This window comes from Oncorhynchus mykiss, chromosome 32, assembly GCF_013265735.2.
Source record: "Oncorhynchus mykiss isolate Arlee chromosome 32, USDA_OmykA_1.1, whole genome shotgun sequence".
NCBI classification, from domain to species: domain Eukaryota; kingdom Metazoa; phylum Chordata; class Actinopteri; order Salmoniformes; family Salmonidae; genus Oncorhynchus; species Oncorhynchus mykiss.
The window spans coordinates 10,505,612-10,521,825 of NC_050572.1; the positions used below are offsets into that span (position 1 = coordinate 10,505,612).

Genomic DNA, 16,214 nt, shown 5'->3' on the forward strand with positions numbered 1-16,214 from the left:
TCATTGTAAAACAAGAATTTGTACTTAACTGACTTGCCTCGTTAAATAAAATGGCTCTTTGGCTAGCTTTTGCTACAGCCTATATCAATGAGCGTTAGCATTCTAGCTAACAAATACTGCAACCAAAATAGTCATTTTCCAAATATCACAACCAAATATAATCTTAGAGAGTTTTCAAGCACCCCCGCCCAAAATGATTTTGTTTGTAAGAAATAAAAATGTAAATGTAGGCTATGTTGAATGGGCGCAGATGAAGATGTCTTTCTTACACCGTACCCAAACCGGTCACGCGCATGCGCCATCCTGCGCAAATTGATTTTGTCCCCCCAAACCAAACGCAATCTCGACATGCAGGTTGAAATATCTAAACAAACTCTGAACCAATTACATTAATTTGGGACAGGTCGAAAAGCATTAAACATTTATGGCAATTTAGCTTGCTAGCTTGCAGTTGCTAGCTAATTTGTCCTATTTAGCTAGCTTGATGTTGCTAGCTAATTTGTCCTATTTAGCTAGCTTAATGTTGCTAGCTAATTTGTCCTATTTAGCTAGCTTGATGTTGCTAGCTAATTTGTCCTATTTAGCTAGCTTGATGTTGCTAGCTAATTTGTCCTATTTAGCTAGCGTAATGTTGCTAGCTAATTTGTCCTATTTAGCTAGCTTGATGTTGCTAGCTAATTTGTCCTATTTAGCTAGCTTGATGTTGCTAGCTAATTTGTCCTATTTAGCTAGCTTAATGTTGCTAGCTAATTTGTCCTATTTAGCTAGCTTAATGTTGCTAGCTAATTTGTCCTATTTAGCTAGCTTAATGTTGCTAGCTAATTTGTCCTAATTTGTCCTACTTCCAGGCTTTTTCTTCTTTGGACATTATATTGAGATTAGCATCTAATAATATTTCCATCATGACTACTGACCTCAGTTCATCTTTCAATAAGCCATGTGGGTATAACCAATGATGAGATGGCATGTGGGTATCTGCTTCTATAAACCAATGAGGAGATGGGAGAGGCAGGACTTGCAGAGCGTTCTGCGCCACAAACAGAAGCAACTTAAATGTTAGCACCTGGCAACGCAGACCGCGCGTGAGCAGTAAGGGTGCAATGATTGAATAACATTTATGTTGAAACGCTCGCGCACGCGACGAGAGCGGTGTGGTCAGCATGTTACTGCCACCAAGAGTAGCGTGCATCTGTGCGTTATGTAAATTTGTCATGTACTGGAAAAAGGTGTATTCCACAAAAAAAAAATATAATAATAAAAAATATATATAAATAAATAAGAACAAAAGATAAAAAATATATATAAATGTAAAAAATAAAATCTGGATATTCCCCACGGGCTTTAAATGGATGATTTTCACCATATCTGGTTAAATAGAGGCGTTTCGAAATCCAAATAGCCTAGGTCGTGCACAAGCACTGAGGCTGAGAACAATTTGTATTTATTAATGGTTATCTCCTATCGGTGTACATTATGGCGCTCGTAGGATTGTTTGATAAATTACACTTTTTTATGTAATATTTTAGAATAGTTTCTACGCAATATTGATACATGAGGTCCCTGGTCAATTTAATGGACACTGTGCTGAAAGGGCTGGTCTTCAATAGGGCACAGTGACAGACTGCATACTGCGTAAGGACTGGGCTGTGGGGAAGAGAAAACAGACGTTAAGTTTCGTTTTCCAAATCTCAACGTCAGGGGAATACCAGCAGGACCATATAAAATATTCAGCTCATACCGGACAATATCATAACCACACAAATAGATAATTTGTTCTTCAACAGCATTTTTTTTCCATTTGTTCTCCGACATTGACGATCATGAGCACAGGTACGCAATGAATACTTTTTATTTACTTTCTTTTATCTTATTATGCCGTTTTTGTTTTGGACATATGATCTGTGATCTAGCTTGTTTGTTTATTTATTTATTTGCATAAAGGAAGAAGGTCTAGGCTTTTTGATATGCATTAATCAGGAAATCAGGAAAATTAATAGCTAAGCCCTTGCTGCACTGTCCGAACTAGTCCGGTCCTGTCTAAGTGTGTGTGTGTGTTTGCGTACGTGCGCTTGCATGTTTGTCTATGTGTGTGTGCTTGTTATTGTGTGTGTGTGTGTGTGTGTGTGTGTGTGTGCGTGTGTAACCCAGACTGGACACCCACCCTGTGGTCAGAGTGTTTTGAGGAGATGTTGGATGAGGAGTTGGACAGCAGTGACCAGTGGGCCTTCCACTTCAACTATGGCCTGACAGAAGCACTCACCAAGGAGGAGAGGAGGAGAGGATGGAGGGTGTACAGCCACTGTGCCTATGGACGGTAGGTATCTCTTTCTCTTACTGTCATTGTCTTTATGCTTGTTATGTGTTGTGTATGCCTGTGGTTTCCCGACTCAGTTCCACATAGAGCTCACACTTTCAGAAGATTGGCACTGCAGCACCAGTGGAAACGGACCACTTGTCTAAAATGCACGGATAGACATGTTTTCATTAAAATTCTCTCTTTCTCTCTCTCTCTCCCTCCCTCCCTCCCTCCCTCCCTCCCTCCCTCCCTCCCTCCCTCCCTCCCTCCCTCCCTCCCTCCCTCCCTCCCTCCCTCCCTCCCTCCCTCTCTCTTTCTCTCTCTCTCTCTCCCTCCCCCCTCTACCTCTCTCTCTCTCTCCCCCTCTACCTCTCTCTCCCTCCCCCTCTCTCTCCCCCCCCCCTCTCTCTCTCCCCCTCTAACTCTCCCCCACTCTCTCTCGCTCTCTCCCCCTCTACCTCTCCCCTCCCCCTCTATCTCTCTCCCTCTCCCCCTCTCTCCCCCCCTCTCTCTCTCTCTCCCCCTCTACCTCTCTCCCCGCCCCTCTCTCTCTCTCCCTCTCCCCCCCTCTCCCTCTCTCTCTCTCCCTCTCCCCCTCTCTCTCTCCTTCCCCCCTCCCCCTCTCTCTCCCTCAGGTTCCAGTGTGGTGGGTGCTCTAAGACGTGGCGGTCGGCACGGGTGGTGCTAATGTTCCGGTACCGTCTACGGGATACGACAGCCAGGGGGACCGTGCTGATGCGGCCGTACGGCCAGGCATGCAAACGCTGCCGGGAAGAGTTTGAACTCCCAGGTTTCTCCCAGAACGAGGTGGAGGAGGCACTGCTTGGATTGTTTGGAAAAATTAAGAAGAACTGCTACGACGAGGATGAGGAGGAGGAAGAGGAGGAAGAGGAGGAGGAGGAGGAAGAGGAGGAGGAGGAGGAGGAAGAAGAGGAGGTGTCGAGGAGGCCCCATGAGAAAGCCCTGTGTGAAGCCTGCAGACTGGGCATCTGCTGTCAAGAGTAGAGAAAAAGAGATCGTGTGTGTGTGTGTGTGTGTGTGTGTGTGTGTGTGTGTGTGTGTGTGTGTGTGTGTGTGTGTGTGTGTGTGTGTGTGTGTGACAGAGAGACAGTGAGGGGAACGTATATCCTAATGCTGTCTAGAATTGGTTGTAAAAATATTAAGAACAGCACTATCTATTATGTGCCTAAGGACTCCATACAATCTTTATGTAGCCTAATGTAATGTACTATCAATAGCGATGACCTAATTTTTTATCCATAACTTACTTGTACATTGGAGTTGTGTAGTAAACATGTATTATGTGTGTAGTAAACATGTATTATGTGTGTAGTAAACATGTATTATGTGTAATAAACATACAGAATGGGAAGACTTTCCTGTGTTTCGAGTGTTTTTTATGTCAATGATTTGGCCAAATTTGAGGCACGTTTAGCAACCTTTCTAAACAGTCTTTGAGACAGAGTACTCGGAGACGAAGACATTTATTGACCAATCAGGTGCAAGTGGCCAGAGACAGCTTGTGCTGCGCATGCGCATGATGCCTCTTCCTGGATCAATAACAACAGAAACAGCAGCATCTCGAATCATCACTCAGAATAACTGAGGTTATTATATCGAGAAGGAAAATAATGAAATAATATTCTGCCAGTGTGAATGTTTGGATGTCCGACTGGTGACCAAGTGAATCGATGGTGGTGTAAGTAGTAGATTGATAGCTAGCTAATTAACGTTAGATTCTATCAGCTAGATGCTGTATCATTAGCTAGCTTGTTAGCTAACGTTAGCTGTTTTAGACAGTTGTAGCTAGGTAGTTTTAATGATTTAACAACACTAAATTGAGAGCCCAACAACGATGTACTCTCTATGTATCTAGCTACCTAGCTCTTACCATTTAAACCATACAACAACAAAAAAATTGCCCCAAAAAATAAACAGCCCTGGCATCAGCTTGAACCAGCCTAACTTGGCATCACATCCAGATATTCACATCAGCCAGTTCTGTAGCAGAACGGCGGTGGGCAACTAGCTAGCCATGTAGCTAGCTAACGATGACCGACGGCATATAGACAGAAATACATGGCTCTGGCTATGATTATAATTATTAGTTAGTCACTAGCTAACAAGTGCTAGCCTGTTGAAAGAGCCAGAGACCAAGGAATAAAGCAATTAGCCAGGCTAGGCTACATGGGGGAGTGGAGTTGATTCAGCTACATGGTGTGTTGCCTGGACACAACCATATGCAGAGTCAGACAGGGTCTTTGTTTTTTTAGCTAGCTAGCTAACCCTTATGTTGAGTCTGATCCTTAAACCTCAACCCTGGAGAAGGCACTGCGTTGCCGAAACGTTGGTTGCTATACCCATTACATTTTTGGGAACATAATTAGAATCTGCGACATTCTTTATTTCTTTATGGAGTCTGACACTTAGCACACTGTGTATTGTTCTTGGGATTTCATCCATGGTGTGAAAATTGAAGTAGCTACGTGTGCTGGGCCAACTTCACCATGATAAGCTTATGAACACTGTGTTATAAATGCTATGTTATGAACACTTATAAGCTATGTGTTGTAAACACACCATGCCAAGAAAAGCGAGTGGTTGTTATGGTTGATCATTTTTGACAATTGTAAACTGTGATTTGCTTTGAATCCGTGTCAGGATGTTGTAATGCTGTTGACATGAGAAGACAGAGAGAGAAGAGAGGAAGATAGAGAGAAGAGGAGAGGGAGGTGGGGAGAGGGAGATGGAGAGGGTGGTGAAGTGTGTGCTGGAATCAACTGAAGCTGTGTGGAGCTGAGAGTAGAGCAGACAGCGTGACCTTCCTTGAGCTGGCCGCCCGGCCAAACTGTGCAATTAGGGGAGAAGGGGCTTGGTGACCAAGAACCCGATGGTCACTCTGACAGAGCTCCAGAGTTCCTCTGTGGAGATGGGATATCCTTCCTGAAAGAAAACCATCTCTGCAGCTCTCCACCAATCAGGCATTTATGGTAGAGTGGCCAGACGAAAGCCACTCCTCAGTAAAAGGCACATGACAGCCCGCTTGGGAGTTTGCCAAAAGGTACCTAAAGACTCTCAGACCATGAAAAACAAGATTCTCTGGTCTGATGAAATCAAAGTTGAACTCTTGGCCTGAATGCCAAGCGTCATGTCTGGAGGAAACCTGGCACCATCCCTACGGTGAAGCATGGTGGTGGCAGCATCATGCTGTGGGGATGTCTTTCAGCACAGGGACTGGGAGACTAGTCAGGATCGAGGGAAAGATGAACGGAGAAAAGTACAGAGAGATCCTTTATGCAAATCTGCTCCAGAGCGCTCACAACCTTAGACTGGGGTGAAGGTTCACCTTCCAACAGGACAACAGCACTAAGCACACAGCCAAGACAACGCAGGAGTGGCTTTGGGACAAGTCTCTGAATGTCCTTGAGTGGCAAAGCCAGAGCTCAGACTTGAACCCGATCGAACATCTCTGGAGAGACCTGAACATAGCTGCACAGCAATGCTCCCCATCCAACCTGACAGAGTTTGAGATTATCTGAAGAGAATAATGGGAGAAACTCCCCAAATACAGGTGTGCCAAGCTTGTAGCGTCATACCCAATAAGACTCTAGGCTGTAATCGCTGCCAAAGGTGCTTCAACAAAGTACTGAGTAAAGGGTCTGAATACTTATGCAACTATGATATTTCAGTCATTCAAGGGTTTTTCTTTATTTTTACTATTTTCTACATTGTAAAATAGTAGTGAAGCCATCAAGTGTGAAATAACACATATGGAGTCATGTAGTAATCAAAAAAGTGTTAAACAAATCAAAATACATTTTATATTCTCCAAAGTAGCCACCCTTTTCCTTGATGACAGCGTTGCACACTCTTGGCATTCTCTCAACCAGCTTCACCTGGAATGCTTTGCCAACTGTCTTGAAGGAGTTCCCACATATGCAGTCCAACTCATCCCAAACCATCTCAATTGGGTTGAGGTCGGGTGATTGTGGAGGCCAGGTCATTTGATGCAGCACTCCATCACTCTCCTTCTTGGTCAAATAGACCTTACACAGCCTGGAGGTGTGTTGGGTAATTGCCCTGTTGAAAACAAATGATTGTCCCACTAACCGCAAATCAGATGGGATGGCATATCACTGTAGAATCGCTGGTTAAGTGTGCCTTAAATCACAGACTGTGTCACCAGCAAAGCACCTCCACACCATCACACCTCCTCCTCCATGCTTCACGGTGGGAACCACACATGCGGAGATCATCTGTTCACCTACTCTGCGTCTCATAAAGGCACAGCGGTTGGAACCAAAAATCACAAATTTGCACTCAACAGAGCAAAGGACAGACTTCCACCGGTCTAATGTCCATTGCTTGTGTTTCTTGGCAAGTCTCTTCTTCTTATTGGTGTCTTTTAGGAGTGGTTTCTTTGCAGCAATTTGACCATTAAGGCCTGATTCACTCAGTCTCCTCTGAACAGTTGATGTTGAGAAAATTCTGTTACTTGAACTCTGTGAAGCATTTATTTGGGCTGCAGTTTCTGAGAGAGGTAACTCTAATGAACTTATCCTCTGTAGCATAGATAACTCTGTGTCTTCCATTCCTGTGGCGGTTCTCATGAGAGCCAGTTTCATCATAGCGCTTGATGGTTTTTGCGACTGCACATGAAGAAACTTTCAAAGTTCTTGAAATTTTCCGAATTGACTGATCTTCATGTCTTAAAGTAATGATGGACTGTCATTTCTCTTTGCTTATTTGAGCTGTTCTTGCCATAATATGGACTTGGTATTTTACCAAATATGGCTCTTCTGTATACCAACCCTACCTTGTCACAACACAACTGATTGGCTCAAATGCATTAAGGAGAAAATAAATTACACAAATTTTAACTTTTAACAAGGCACACCTGTTAATTGAAACACATTCCAGGTGACTACCTCATAAAGCTGGTTAAGAGAATGCCAAGAGTGTGCAAAGCTGTCATCAAGGCAAAGGGTGGCTATTTGAAGAATCTCAAATATAAAATATATTTGGATTTGTTTAACACTTTTTTGATTACTACATGATATACTGATTACATACAGTAAGTATACTGCTGTTACTGTCTATATCTATCCTTTACCCCTACCTACAGTATACTGCTGTTACTGTCTATTATCTATCCTTTACCCCTACCTACAGTATACTGCTGTTACTGTCTATTATCTATCCTTTACCCCTACCTACAGTATACTGCTGTTACTGTCTATTATCTATCCTTTACCCCTACCTACAGTATACTGCTGTTACTGTCTATTATCTATCCTTTACCCCTACCTACAGTATACTGCTGTTACTGTCTATTATCTATCCTTTACCCCTACCTACAGTATACTGCTGTTACTGTCTATTATCTATCCTTTACCCCTACCTACAGTATACTGCTGTTACTGTCTATTATCTATCCTTTACCCCCTACCTACAGTATACTGTTGTTACTGTCAATTATCTATCCTGTTGTCTAGTCACTTTACAAGATTATAATATAAATTCTGAAATAATGTGTTTAATTCTAATAAGCCATGTTCTACTTAATAAAAGTAGTCATTGGATTTAGAAATCAATCAGAAAAGGCAATCATGGTTTAACTTCACTGTTGGGTTTAGGGCATTTTTCTAAAGTTTAGTGTGCAACCAGCCTAGTGGTTAAGAGCGTTGGGCCAGTAACCGAAAGGTTGCTGGTTTGAATCCCCGAGCCAAACATGTGAAAATTATGTTGGCGCTCATGAGCAATGCGTTTAAGCCTAATTGCCTCTGTACGTTGCTCTGGATAAGAGCGTCTGCTAAATGGCTCAAATGTAAATGTAACCATCGGAAGTAAATCTAAATGTTTTTGGTCATGTACACAGTTCAGCCGATATTATATCTGGTGCAGCGAAATGCTTTACGTTACTTTAGTAGTGCAGTAGTGTATAGTAGGGTGTAACGTGATGCGCACAGATCATACAAACCATAACCTGGAACGATGGAGTATGGATTTGGAAACTTTATATTTTTGTACGACACCATTGCTAAGATAATTGTTTGTTTATCGCAATTTTGTTCACGATAAGGTTTCTATTCAATTTTGTATTTTCTTGGCATTTTATTTAATGTTTCGAGGCCAGTGGGGTTGTAACCCAGACGTCTGCTTTTTATATTACTGTAACCCTGGCGACCATAAACATTGGTGTTATTTGCGTCTTTCAAAGTACTTTTATTTCATTTTGTCACTATAGAACACTTGCTTCTTGTTACAGTGTAAATGCTTTTAACATGAGTTGGACAACCTCATAAAACAAACATTGATTAAGGTGCGCCAACAATTGCTCATACTATCAGTCTCGTCATACTTAAGACTCACACAATCTTTACTCTTTCTTTTCTGTGTAAAAGAAGGTGAGAATCTGTCTCACTTGTTCTTTGAATCTAAATTTGTGTCAGAATTTTGGGAAAACCTTGCAAAATACTTATTTACCATTATGAACACTGCCTATGTTTTGACATTAAATATATAATATGTTACAATTGCAATGATGACAAGACCACTGAAATTATTGTTAATTTTTTAAATTATTGTTGCCAAGTACTTCATACACAAAAACAAAAATTCCAAAATTCTATACCAAAATTACACATTTTTCTGATTGAATTCAACTATCTTATTAAAACATTAACCCTAGTGAAACAACAAGAATAACATCTTCCTGAATCATAATAAGATTTTTTCAGAGTGAATACAATTGCACTAAAATTGTTTATTTTTTTTGTATTATTTTCTTGATATTTTTTGTATGTTTGAGTATTTTCTTGTTAATACCTGTGTTTTGTTTTGTTAGACATGTTTGATGTAGCAATAAAGGTCGATTTTTGTATCGTGAATTTAAAAAATAATAATAATTAAAAAGCACCCCGAAAAAAAATTAGATGACTCAATCTTTACTGTCATGCATTTCTATCAACCGCTAGAAGGCAATGTTCACCTATCTTTTCTTTTTGCATTTCCTGGTTCGGTCGAGTTTTTATGACGTCGGTGATCCTGCAACGAAAACGTATTTCATACAGCAGCGGCCTGTGATCCCACTTGTACGCTGTAATTATTTTGTTTTGTCTTTGGTGGAGGATTTGTCTAATCCATCACCAACATGAAACTCGTACGGTAAGCATATTCTAAAAGTCCATCTTTAGTTTTATGCTTCAATGCAAGGTGAAAAATATGGGGTTGAGTAGCTGGATTGATTTAGATTTGGAGCGCGAGTTTGTTCGCTGAAAGTAGTCAGCGTTAGTTGATGTGATTACATGAGAGATATGCAAAAGCGACTAGCTAAATTGTTATATAATGAACGGGCTTTCAACCGCGAAAATAATATGCAACACGATCCTACGACTGCCTTTGAACTACCTGGCGACTTTCTATACGCCATTGTTATCTGCTAACCACAGATGTGCTAACGTGCTATTGACGTTAGCTTGCTAACAGTAAGCTAGAAAACCACAGTGCAGGAAGGGCCCTGGATGGTTTCCCACCAACAAAAGAGCACAGCATTGTTATGAACTAGTCTAGTGTTCTGGTTCGTGTTGATCTTTCTCGTTTGTTTTGGACATTGCACACAGTAAACTAAGTAGCTACTTACCACTTGCTTCGTCCCGCAACGAGCCAACATTGTTTAGACTGATGGCTCGTTGCGGGAGCTTCCGTAGCCTGGCGTACTTGATCAATCCAATCTAAACTACTCAGTTTAACCAAAATACTTACGATTCGTCGGGTTGAATGTGTTCCTTAGCTATCAAATTAGCGTTTTAAACACGTTTTTATCCAGGGTCTTCCATTTTCCACCTGTAGAAGTGGGAGAACTTGGTACCCTACTGAGTGGTCTAGAATGGCCTACAGGCGAAAAATAAGAGACCCTGGATAAAAACGTGTTTTTAAAACCGTTTGTGTCAAAACAATGGCTCGTTAAGTTAGTAAGAGATATTCACAACTTGATGAAACAGCATTTCTTGTAACATTGCCTCTACTCATAACCAAGCTGTTGTTTCCCCCTCTAGTTTTTTGATGAAACTCAGCCATGAGACTGTGACCATTGAGCTGAAGAATGGAACCCAGGTCCATGGGACAATCACGGGTATGGACCCCTCATGTCTGGCTGAACAATGGCTACACCTCCACTTAGGACTATTGAGATGCATCCAATGTAAACAAGGACAAAAGTCAAGTTTAGGGTGCTGTAGCTGCTCAGTCCAAACAATGTTTACTATTGTAGCCTGTTGTCCCAAGTGATGTTTTTATTAGGAAACTCTCCACGGTTAGATTAAAGTTGGTGTTTTATGTTGCCGCTCTTTGTCAGACACCTATGAGTAAGGGTAGATGTGAATGAGAGTGCATTACCGTAACCTTAACGATGGTCATTAACTGTGTGCCTCAGGTGTGGACGTGAGTATGAACACTCACCTGAAGGCGGTGAAGATGACTCTGAAGAACCGCGAGCCCACCCAGCTGGAGAGCCTCAGTATCCGCGGCAACAACATCAGATACTTCATCCTGCCGGACAGTCTGCCGCTGGACACCCTGCTGGTCGACATTGAACCCAAGGTCAAGTCCAAGAAGAGAGAGGCTGGTGAGTACACAAGCAGACTGGGAGGATGGAGAGTGAGTCTGGTCAACATATCAGTGGAATATCGAAGGTTCCTGTCCTTGCCTCCCTCTGGGGATCAGAGGGAAATCGAGGAATACTTTTTAGATTCCACCAAAGTCAGTTCATTCCTGGTTCTCGAAAGCCAGTTCCACAGCATTTTTTTTCATTGTTCTGTTCTAATCGGGGACTGTGTTAGACCTGGGATATACCAGGTGTGCAATGAATTATCAGTTAGAAGAGAGACCCAACAGGTACTGGCCCTCGTAGGATCAGTTTAGTTTAGTTCCCCTGGTATAGACTGAAGGCTTTTTTGCCAGCCCAGAACCAACACAGCAGAGTTGGCTAGCCAAAGACTTTCTGGTGAATTCAGTCAGGTGTTAGGTCGTTTGGCTGTAACTGAAACCTGTACTCACTACAGCGGTTCAGGGCCAAGAGCAAAGGCCACGTCTGTTAAACTACTAGTTGAGGCATGTTGTAACTAGTTCAAATCAAATGTTATTTATACAGCCAAATTTCAAACATGGAATGCAACGTGGAAAAACAAATTTAAATAAAAGCTGAAACATTTTACTACACTACAAACAAGAAAGAAAATAACTAAATAATGAAAAACCAAATGACTAAATAGCAAAGCTACAAATATTTATTTTAAGATCTCTTTTAAATATGTCCACATCCCCCCCCCCCAGAGGCTGGGGGTATAGTAACTAAAGGCTGCCTCTCCATGCCTCTTGGTCCTAGGCTTAAAAGTCCAGAGAACCTGAGGGACCTATTATGTCCTCCGTCCGTCCACCCCCCCCAAAACTCATGTCTGACATGTATTGTGATGCACAATTGTGGCTTGATTTAAAAACCAATAGAGGAATCTTAAAATGAATTCTAAAACTCACAGGCAGTTAGTGCGGATACCTTTTAAAACCGGTGTAAAGGTATGCACTCAGTCTGGTCTTGGTCAGTACCCGTGCTGCAGCATTCTGTATGTTTTTGCAGGACAGGAGAGCATTACAGCAGTCAAGTCTGCTTTGTATGGATGAGTTCTCTGTATCAGCCCGAGAGTGAAACGGTCACGCCGTGGCAATGTTCCTCAAGTGATGATAAGCTTTTTTGTTCACATTCCTAATTTGATTAGAAATTTAATTCCTAGTCTAAAATAACACCTAGGTTTGTTTACCTGCTGTTTTATCTTTATTGTCCGTGAATTAAAATGTGCTACACAGATTCTCTCTGTGCTTTGGCTCCAACAACAAGTAACTTGTCTTGGTTTAGCTGGAGGAAGTTGTGATCCCATCCAAAGTATTTCAATCGCTAATACAGTTTAAATTAATCTGTGGCGCTTAAAATCCCCTGACACAGAAATGTAAAAGTTGTGTATCGTCTGTGTAGCAGGGAAGATCAATGCTGTGCTTTCTGATAACGATGCCACGGGGATGTGTGTGTCAGTCAAGAGTTTGGACACACCTACTCATTCAAGGGTTTTTCTTTATTTTTACTATTTTCTACATTGTAGAATAATAGTAAAGACATCAACTATGAAATAACACATGGAATCATCTAGTGACCAAAGTGTCAAATAAATTGAAATATATTTTAGATTCTTCAAAGTAGCCACCCTTTTCCTTGATGACAGCTTTGCACACACTTGGCATTCTCTCAACCAGCTTCACCTGGAATGATTTTCCAGCAGTCTTAAAGGAGTTCCCACAAATGCTGAGCACTTGTTGGCTGCTTTTCCTTTCCTCTGTTGTCCAACTCATCCCAAACAATCTCAATTGGGTTTAGGTCAGGTGATAGTGGTGGCCAGGTCATCTGATGCAGCACTCCATCACTCTCCTTCTTGGTCAAATAGCCCTTACACAGCCTGGAGGTGTGTTGGGTCATTGTCCTGTTGAAAACAAATGATAGTCCTACTTAGCTCAAACCAGATGGGATGGCGTATCGCTGCAGAATGCTGTGGTAGCCATGCAGGTTAAGTGTGCATTGAATTCTAAATAAATCGGTGACACCAGCGACGCACCATCCCACCACTACCTCCATGCTTCACGGTGGGAACCAAACATGCGGAGCTCATCCGTTCACCTACTCTGCGTCTCACAAAGACACGGTGGTTGGTTCCAAAAATCTCTAAATTGGACTCATCAGAACAAAGGACAGATTTCCACCAGTCTATCAGTTGCTTGTGTTGCTTGTGTTTCTTGGACCAATCAAGTCTCTCCTTCTTATTGGTGTCCTTTAGTAGTGGTTTCTTTGCAGCAATTTGACCATGAAGGCCTGATTTACGCAGTCTCCTCTGAACAGTTGATGTGTCTGTACTCTGAAGCATTTATTTGGGCTGCATTTTCTGAAGGCTGGTAACTCTAATTAACTTATCCTCTGTAGCAGTGATAACTCTGGGTCTTCCATTCCTGTGGCGGTCCTCATGAGAGCCAGCTTCATCATAGCGCTTGATGGTTTTTGTGACTGCACTTGGAGAACCTTTCAAAGTTCTTGACATTTTCCGTGTTGACTGACCTTCATGTCTTAAAGTAATGGTGGACTTGTGCTGTTCTTGCAATATGGACTTGGTCTTTTATCAAATAGGGCTATCTTCTGTATACCACCCCTACTTTGTCACAACACAACTGATTGGCTCAAACGCATTAAGGAGAAAATAAATTACACAAATTTAACTTTTAAGAAGGCACACCTGTTACTTGAAATGTATTCCAGGTGACTATCTCGTGAAGCTGGTTGACAGAATGCTATGAGTGCAAAGCTGTCATCGCGGCAAAGGGTGGCTACTTTGAAGAATCTCAAATATAAAATATTTTGATTTGTTTAACACTTTTTTTGGTTACTACATGATTCCATATGTGTTATTTCATAGTTTTGATGTTGTCACTATTATTCTACAATGTAGGAATACGAAACAATAAAGCAAAACCCTGGAATGAGTAGGTGTACAAACTTCTGACCGGTACAGTGTGTATATAAACAGTGCCGGACCCAAAAATCAAACCTTGTGGAGCGTCTCGTGTCATTAGGATTTTCTCGTGAGTGATGTTCACCAATTGTGACCAAAAACACACTACCTGTTAAATAGATCCTAAACCAATTTTAGAACTGGACCAGAGAGGCCCAACCCACCTCTCCAGTCTGTCCAGAAGGACATCATGGTCAACAGTGTCAAATGCATCACTTAAATCCAAGAGTTTGCCAGACTTGTTTGGCATCTGTGTTGGCTCTATGATAATTTACTGCTTTAACTAAGGGTGTCTTTGTGCTGTGGTAGGCATGGGAACAAGATTAGATACATTTTTTTTAAATAGTTGGCACTTTTAAAAAAAAATATTTTTGCTATTTGAACACCAATTTCTCCTGAATTTTACTTACAAATTTAACAATGATGGAGGCCACTTTTCCTGGGGACCTTCAATGCTGTAGAAATGTTTTGGTTCCCTTCCCCGGATCTGTGCCTCGACACAATCCTGTCTCGGAGCTCTACGGACAATTGTTTCGACCTCATGGCTTGGTTTTTGCTCTGACGTGCACTGTCAACTGTGAGACCTTATGTCCAAATCATGTCCAATCAACTGAATTTACCACATGTTTCTACAACTTGATTGGAGTCCACATCTCAAGGATGATCAATGGAAACAGGATGCATCTGAGCTCCATTTCGATTCTCATAGCGAAGGGTCTGAAAACTTAATGTAAATAAGGTATTTTTGTTTTATTTTTATTAACTTGCAAAAACATTCTACCCTGTTTCCATTTTGTTTGCTGAGGATGTTTTATTTAATCTGTTTTAGAATAAGGCTATCTTAACAAAAATGTGGAAACGGTCAAGTGGTCTGAATGCTTTCTGAAGGCACTGTGTATATATTGATGATTTATAAATCCGGGCACATTTAACAGGTAGGCTATTGATTATAGACCTAATTTAAGATGCCATTTCACCCATATTCTTAGACAATTAAGGAAAGGACTGTTTTCACGTGTCCTAACTCCACTGCTGCCTCCACAGCATTGTTCTCAACGCCAATATGCTGGTTAACTTTGCTATTATGCACATAGCAACATGGTCTAGGACAAGGCGACAATTCAACAGCGCGCTGTTTCAGAACCGCGGTCAGCAATCACTATCCAACACCGGAGACATTTGTTATAAAAAAAAATATTTTATTTTATTAGTGTTGCACCATTATGTAATATAACCGTATACAATATCAGTAGCACGTCTTAGTGATGGACTGTACCATCCCCGCGACCTCCACAATGGATTAGTCCACTCAGACAGACGCGAATCAGACCGGTGTGGTGTAGGTTACTGCTTGACTAAAATAATCTCGGGTTTACCAACAGCTTGTCGACTAAATGGAGTCAGCCTTGCATCCTTCTGATGATGCCATGACTGAGTTCTCGCCTTCAAAAGATTTGCTTCATCAGACTTAAATCAAAACTGGCAATCCCGCCTAATGTATTGATGAGACAAATGCTGTTCAGTCAGCGACCTCTCCCAACAAAGACCAACGAGACCCAAGGAATAGGACAGTCTAGACATTTGTGATGTGTAACTCGTCTCTCTATAATCATTTCTTCCCTCGCTCTTTCTCTCCCTCTCTCTTCAATCTCTCTCCAGTGGCTGGGCGTGGAAGGGGCAGAGGAAGAGGGCGTGGCAGGGGGAGGGGCCGAGGCAGGGGAGGGCCCAGGAGATGATCGCCATGACGACGCAGATGTCAGTCTTGTCCTACTGTTTGTACAGCAACGTTTTTTTGTCTTTTTTCTCCTCAGGAAACTTTTGAATCCCGAGCCATGTTTTTCTTTTTTTCTTATTTTGTACATTAAAGATGTTTCACACGAACAGCAAATTAAGTGTCTGTGCTTTATTGCCTTTCTTTAGTTGATGTGCACGTTGTGTAGTTCAGAACTGTATCTGAACACGTCTGAGGCTTTATTCCAGAGGAACGTTTTTTTGGGTGGGCTGACTGGATCAAATCATGTAAATGAATGATAATGTTTCAGCCGTGTGAAAACGCTACGTTTGATCCTTTTGTGCTAACCGCGTTCCACCGTCTTGATCTCGGAAGCTTGGTGGATGAGGCTAGTTTATTCTTTGTCCATCTATAACACGTTTACCAAATATCCGCCACCTGGTAACCCATCCGTAGTGCTACTGATAAATACTGGGCCAGGATGGTAAAGATGTCAATGGATCACGTTGAATTCAGAACGGGCTGCAGGTCTTTGGAATGATTGTCTCTATCATGCCGATGAACTGTATGTGGAGATACGTTG

General features: G+C 41.8%; 2 protein-coding genes across 3 annotated transcripts; both read left to right on the top strand.

The window, feature by feature from the left end:
- The first annotated feature begins 1,481 nt into the window (after window positions 1-1,481).
- LOC110489373 (receptor-transporting protein 3-like) lies at window positions 1,482-3,671 on the top strand. Its single transcript, XM_036971644.1, has 3 exons — window positions 1,482-1,830; window positions 2,149-2,314; window positions 2,932-3,671. Exons 1-3 carry the CDS (start codon window positions 1,821-1,823, stop codon window positions 3,299-3,301), a joined length of 546 nt encoding a protein of 181 aa, XP_036827539.1. The 5' UTR covers window positions 1,482-1,820; the 3' UTR covers window positions 3,302-3,671.
- Window positions 3,672-3,852: 181 nt separating this feature from the next.
- On the top strand, window positions 3,853-15,787 carry LOC110487904 (small nuclear ribonucleoprotein Sm D1). 2 transcript variants are annotated; one of them, XM_021559822.2, is made up of 4 exons: window positions 3,853-3,995; window positions 10,354-10,430; window positions 10,731-10,922; window positions 15,559-15,787. In XM_021559822.2, the coding sequence occupies exons 1-4, from the start codon at window positions 3,988-3,990 to the stop codon at window positions 15,633-15,635; spliced, it is 354 nt and encodes a 117-aa protein (XP_021415497.1). In that variant the 5' UTR covers window positions 3,853-3,987; the 3' UTR covers window positions 15,636-15,787. The 2 variants fall into 2 exon arrangements, with proteins under 2 accessions (XP_021415497.1, XP_021415496.1); XM_021559821.2 differs by lacking the exon at window positions 3,853-3,995 and adding an exon at window positions 9,298-9,463.
- The last annotated feature ends 427 nt before the right edge of the window (window positions 15,788-16,214 follow it).

Coding starts and splice junctions, on each gene's coding strand:
- LOC110489373 (XM_036971644.1), top strand. Junction 2,315..2,931: donor AGCCACTGTGCCTATGGACG/GTAGGTATCTCT, acceptor TCTCTCCCTCAG/GTTCCAGTGTGGTGGGTGCT.
- LOC110487904 (XM_021559821.2), top strand. Junction 10,431..10,730: donor GGTCCATGGGACAATCACGG/GTATGGACCCCT, acceptor TGTGTGCCTCAG/GTGTGGACGTGAGTATGAAC. Junction 10,923..15,558: donor GTCCAAGAAGAGAGAGGCTG/GTGAGTACACAA, acceptor ATCTCTCTCCAG/TGGCTGGGCGTGGAAGGGGC.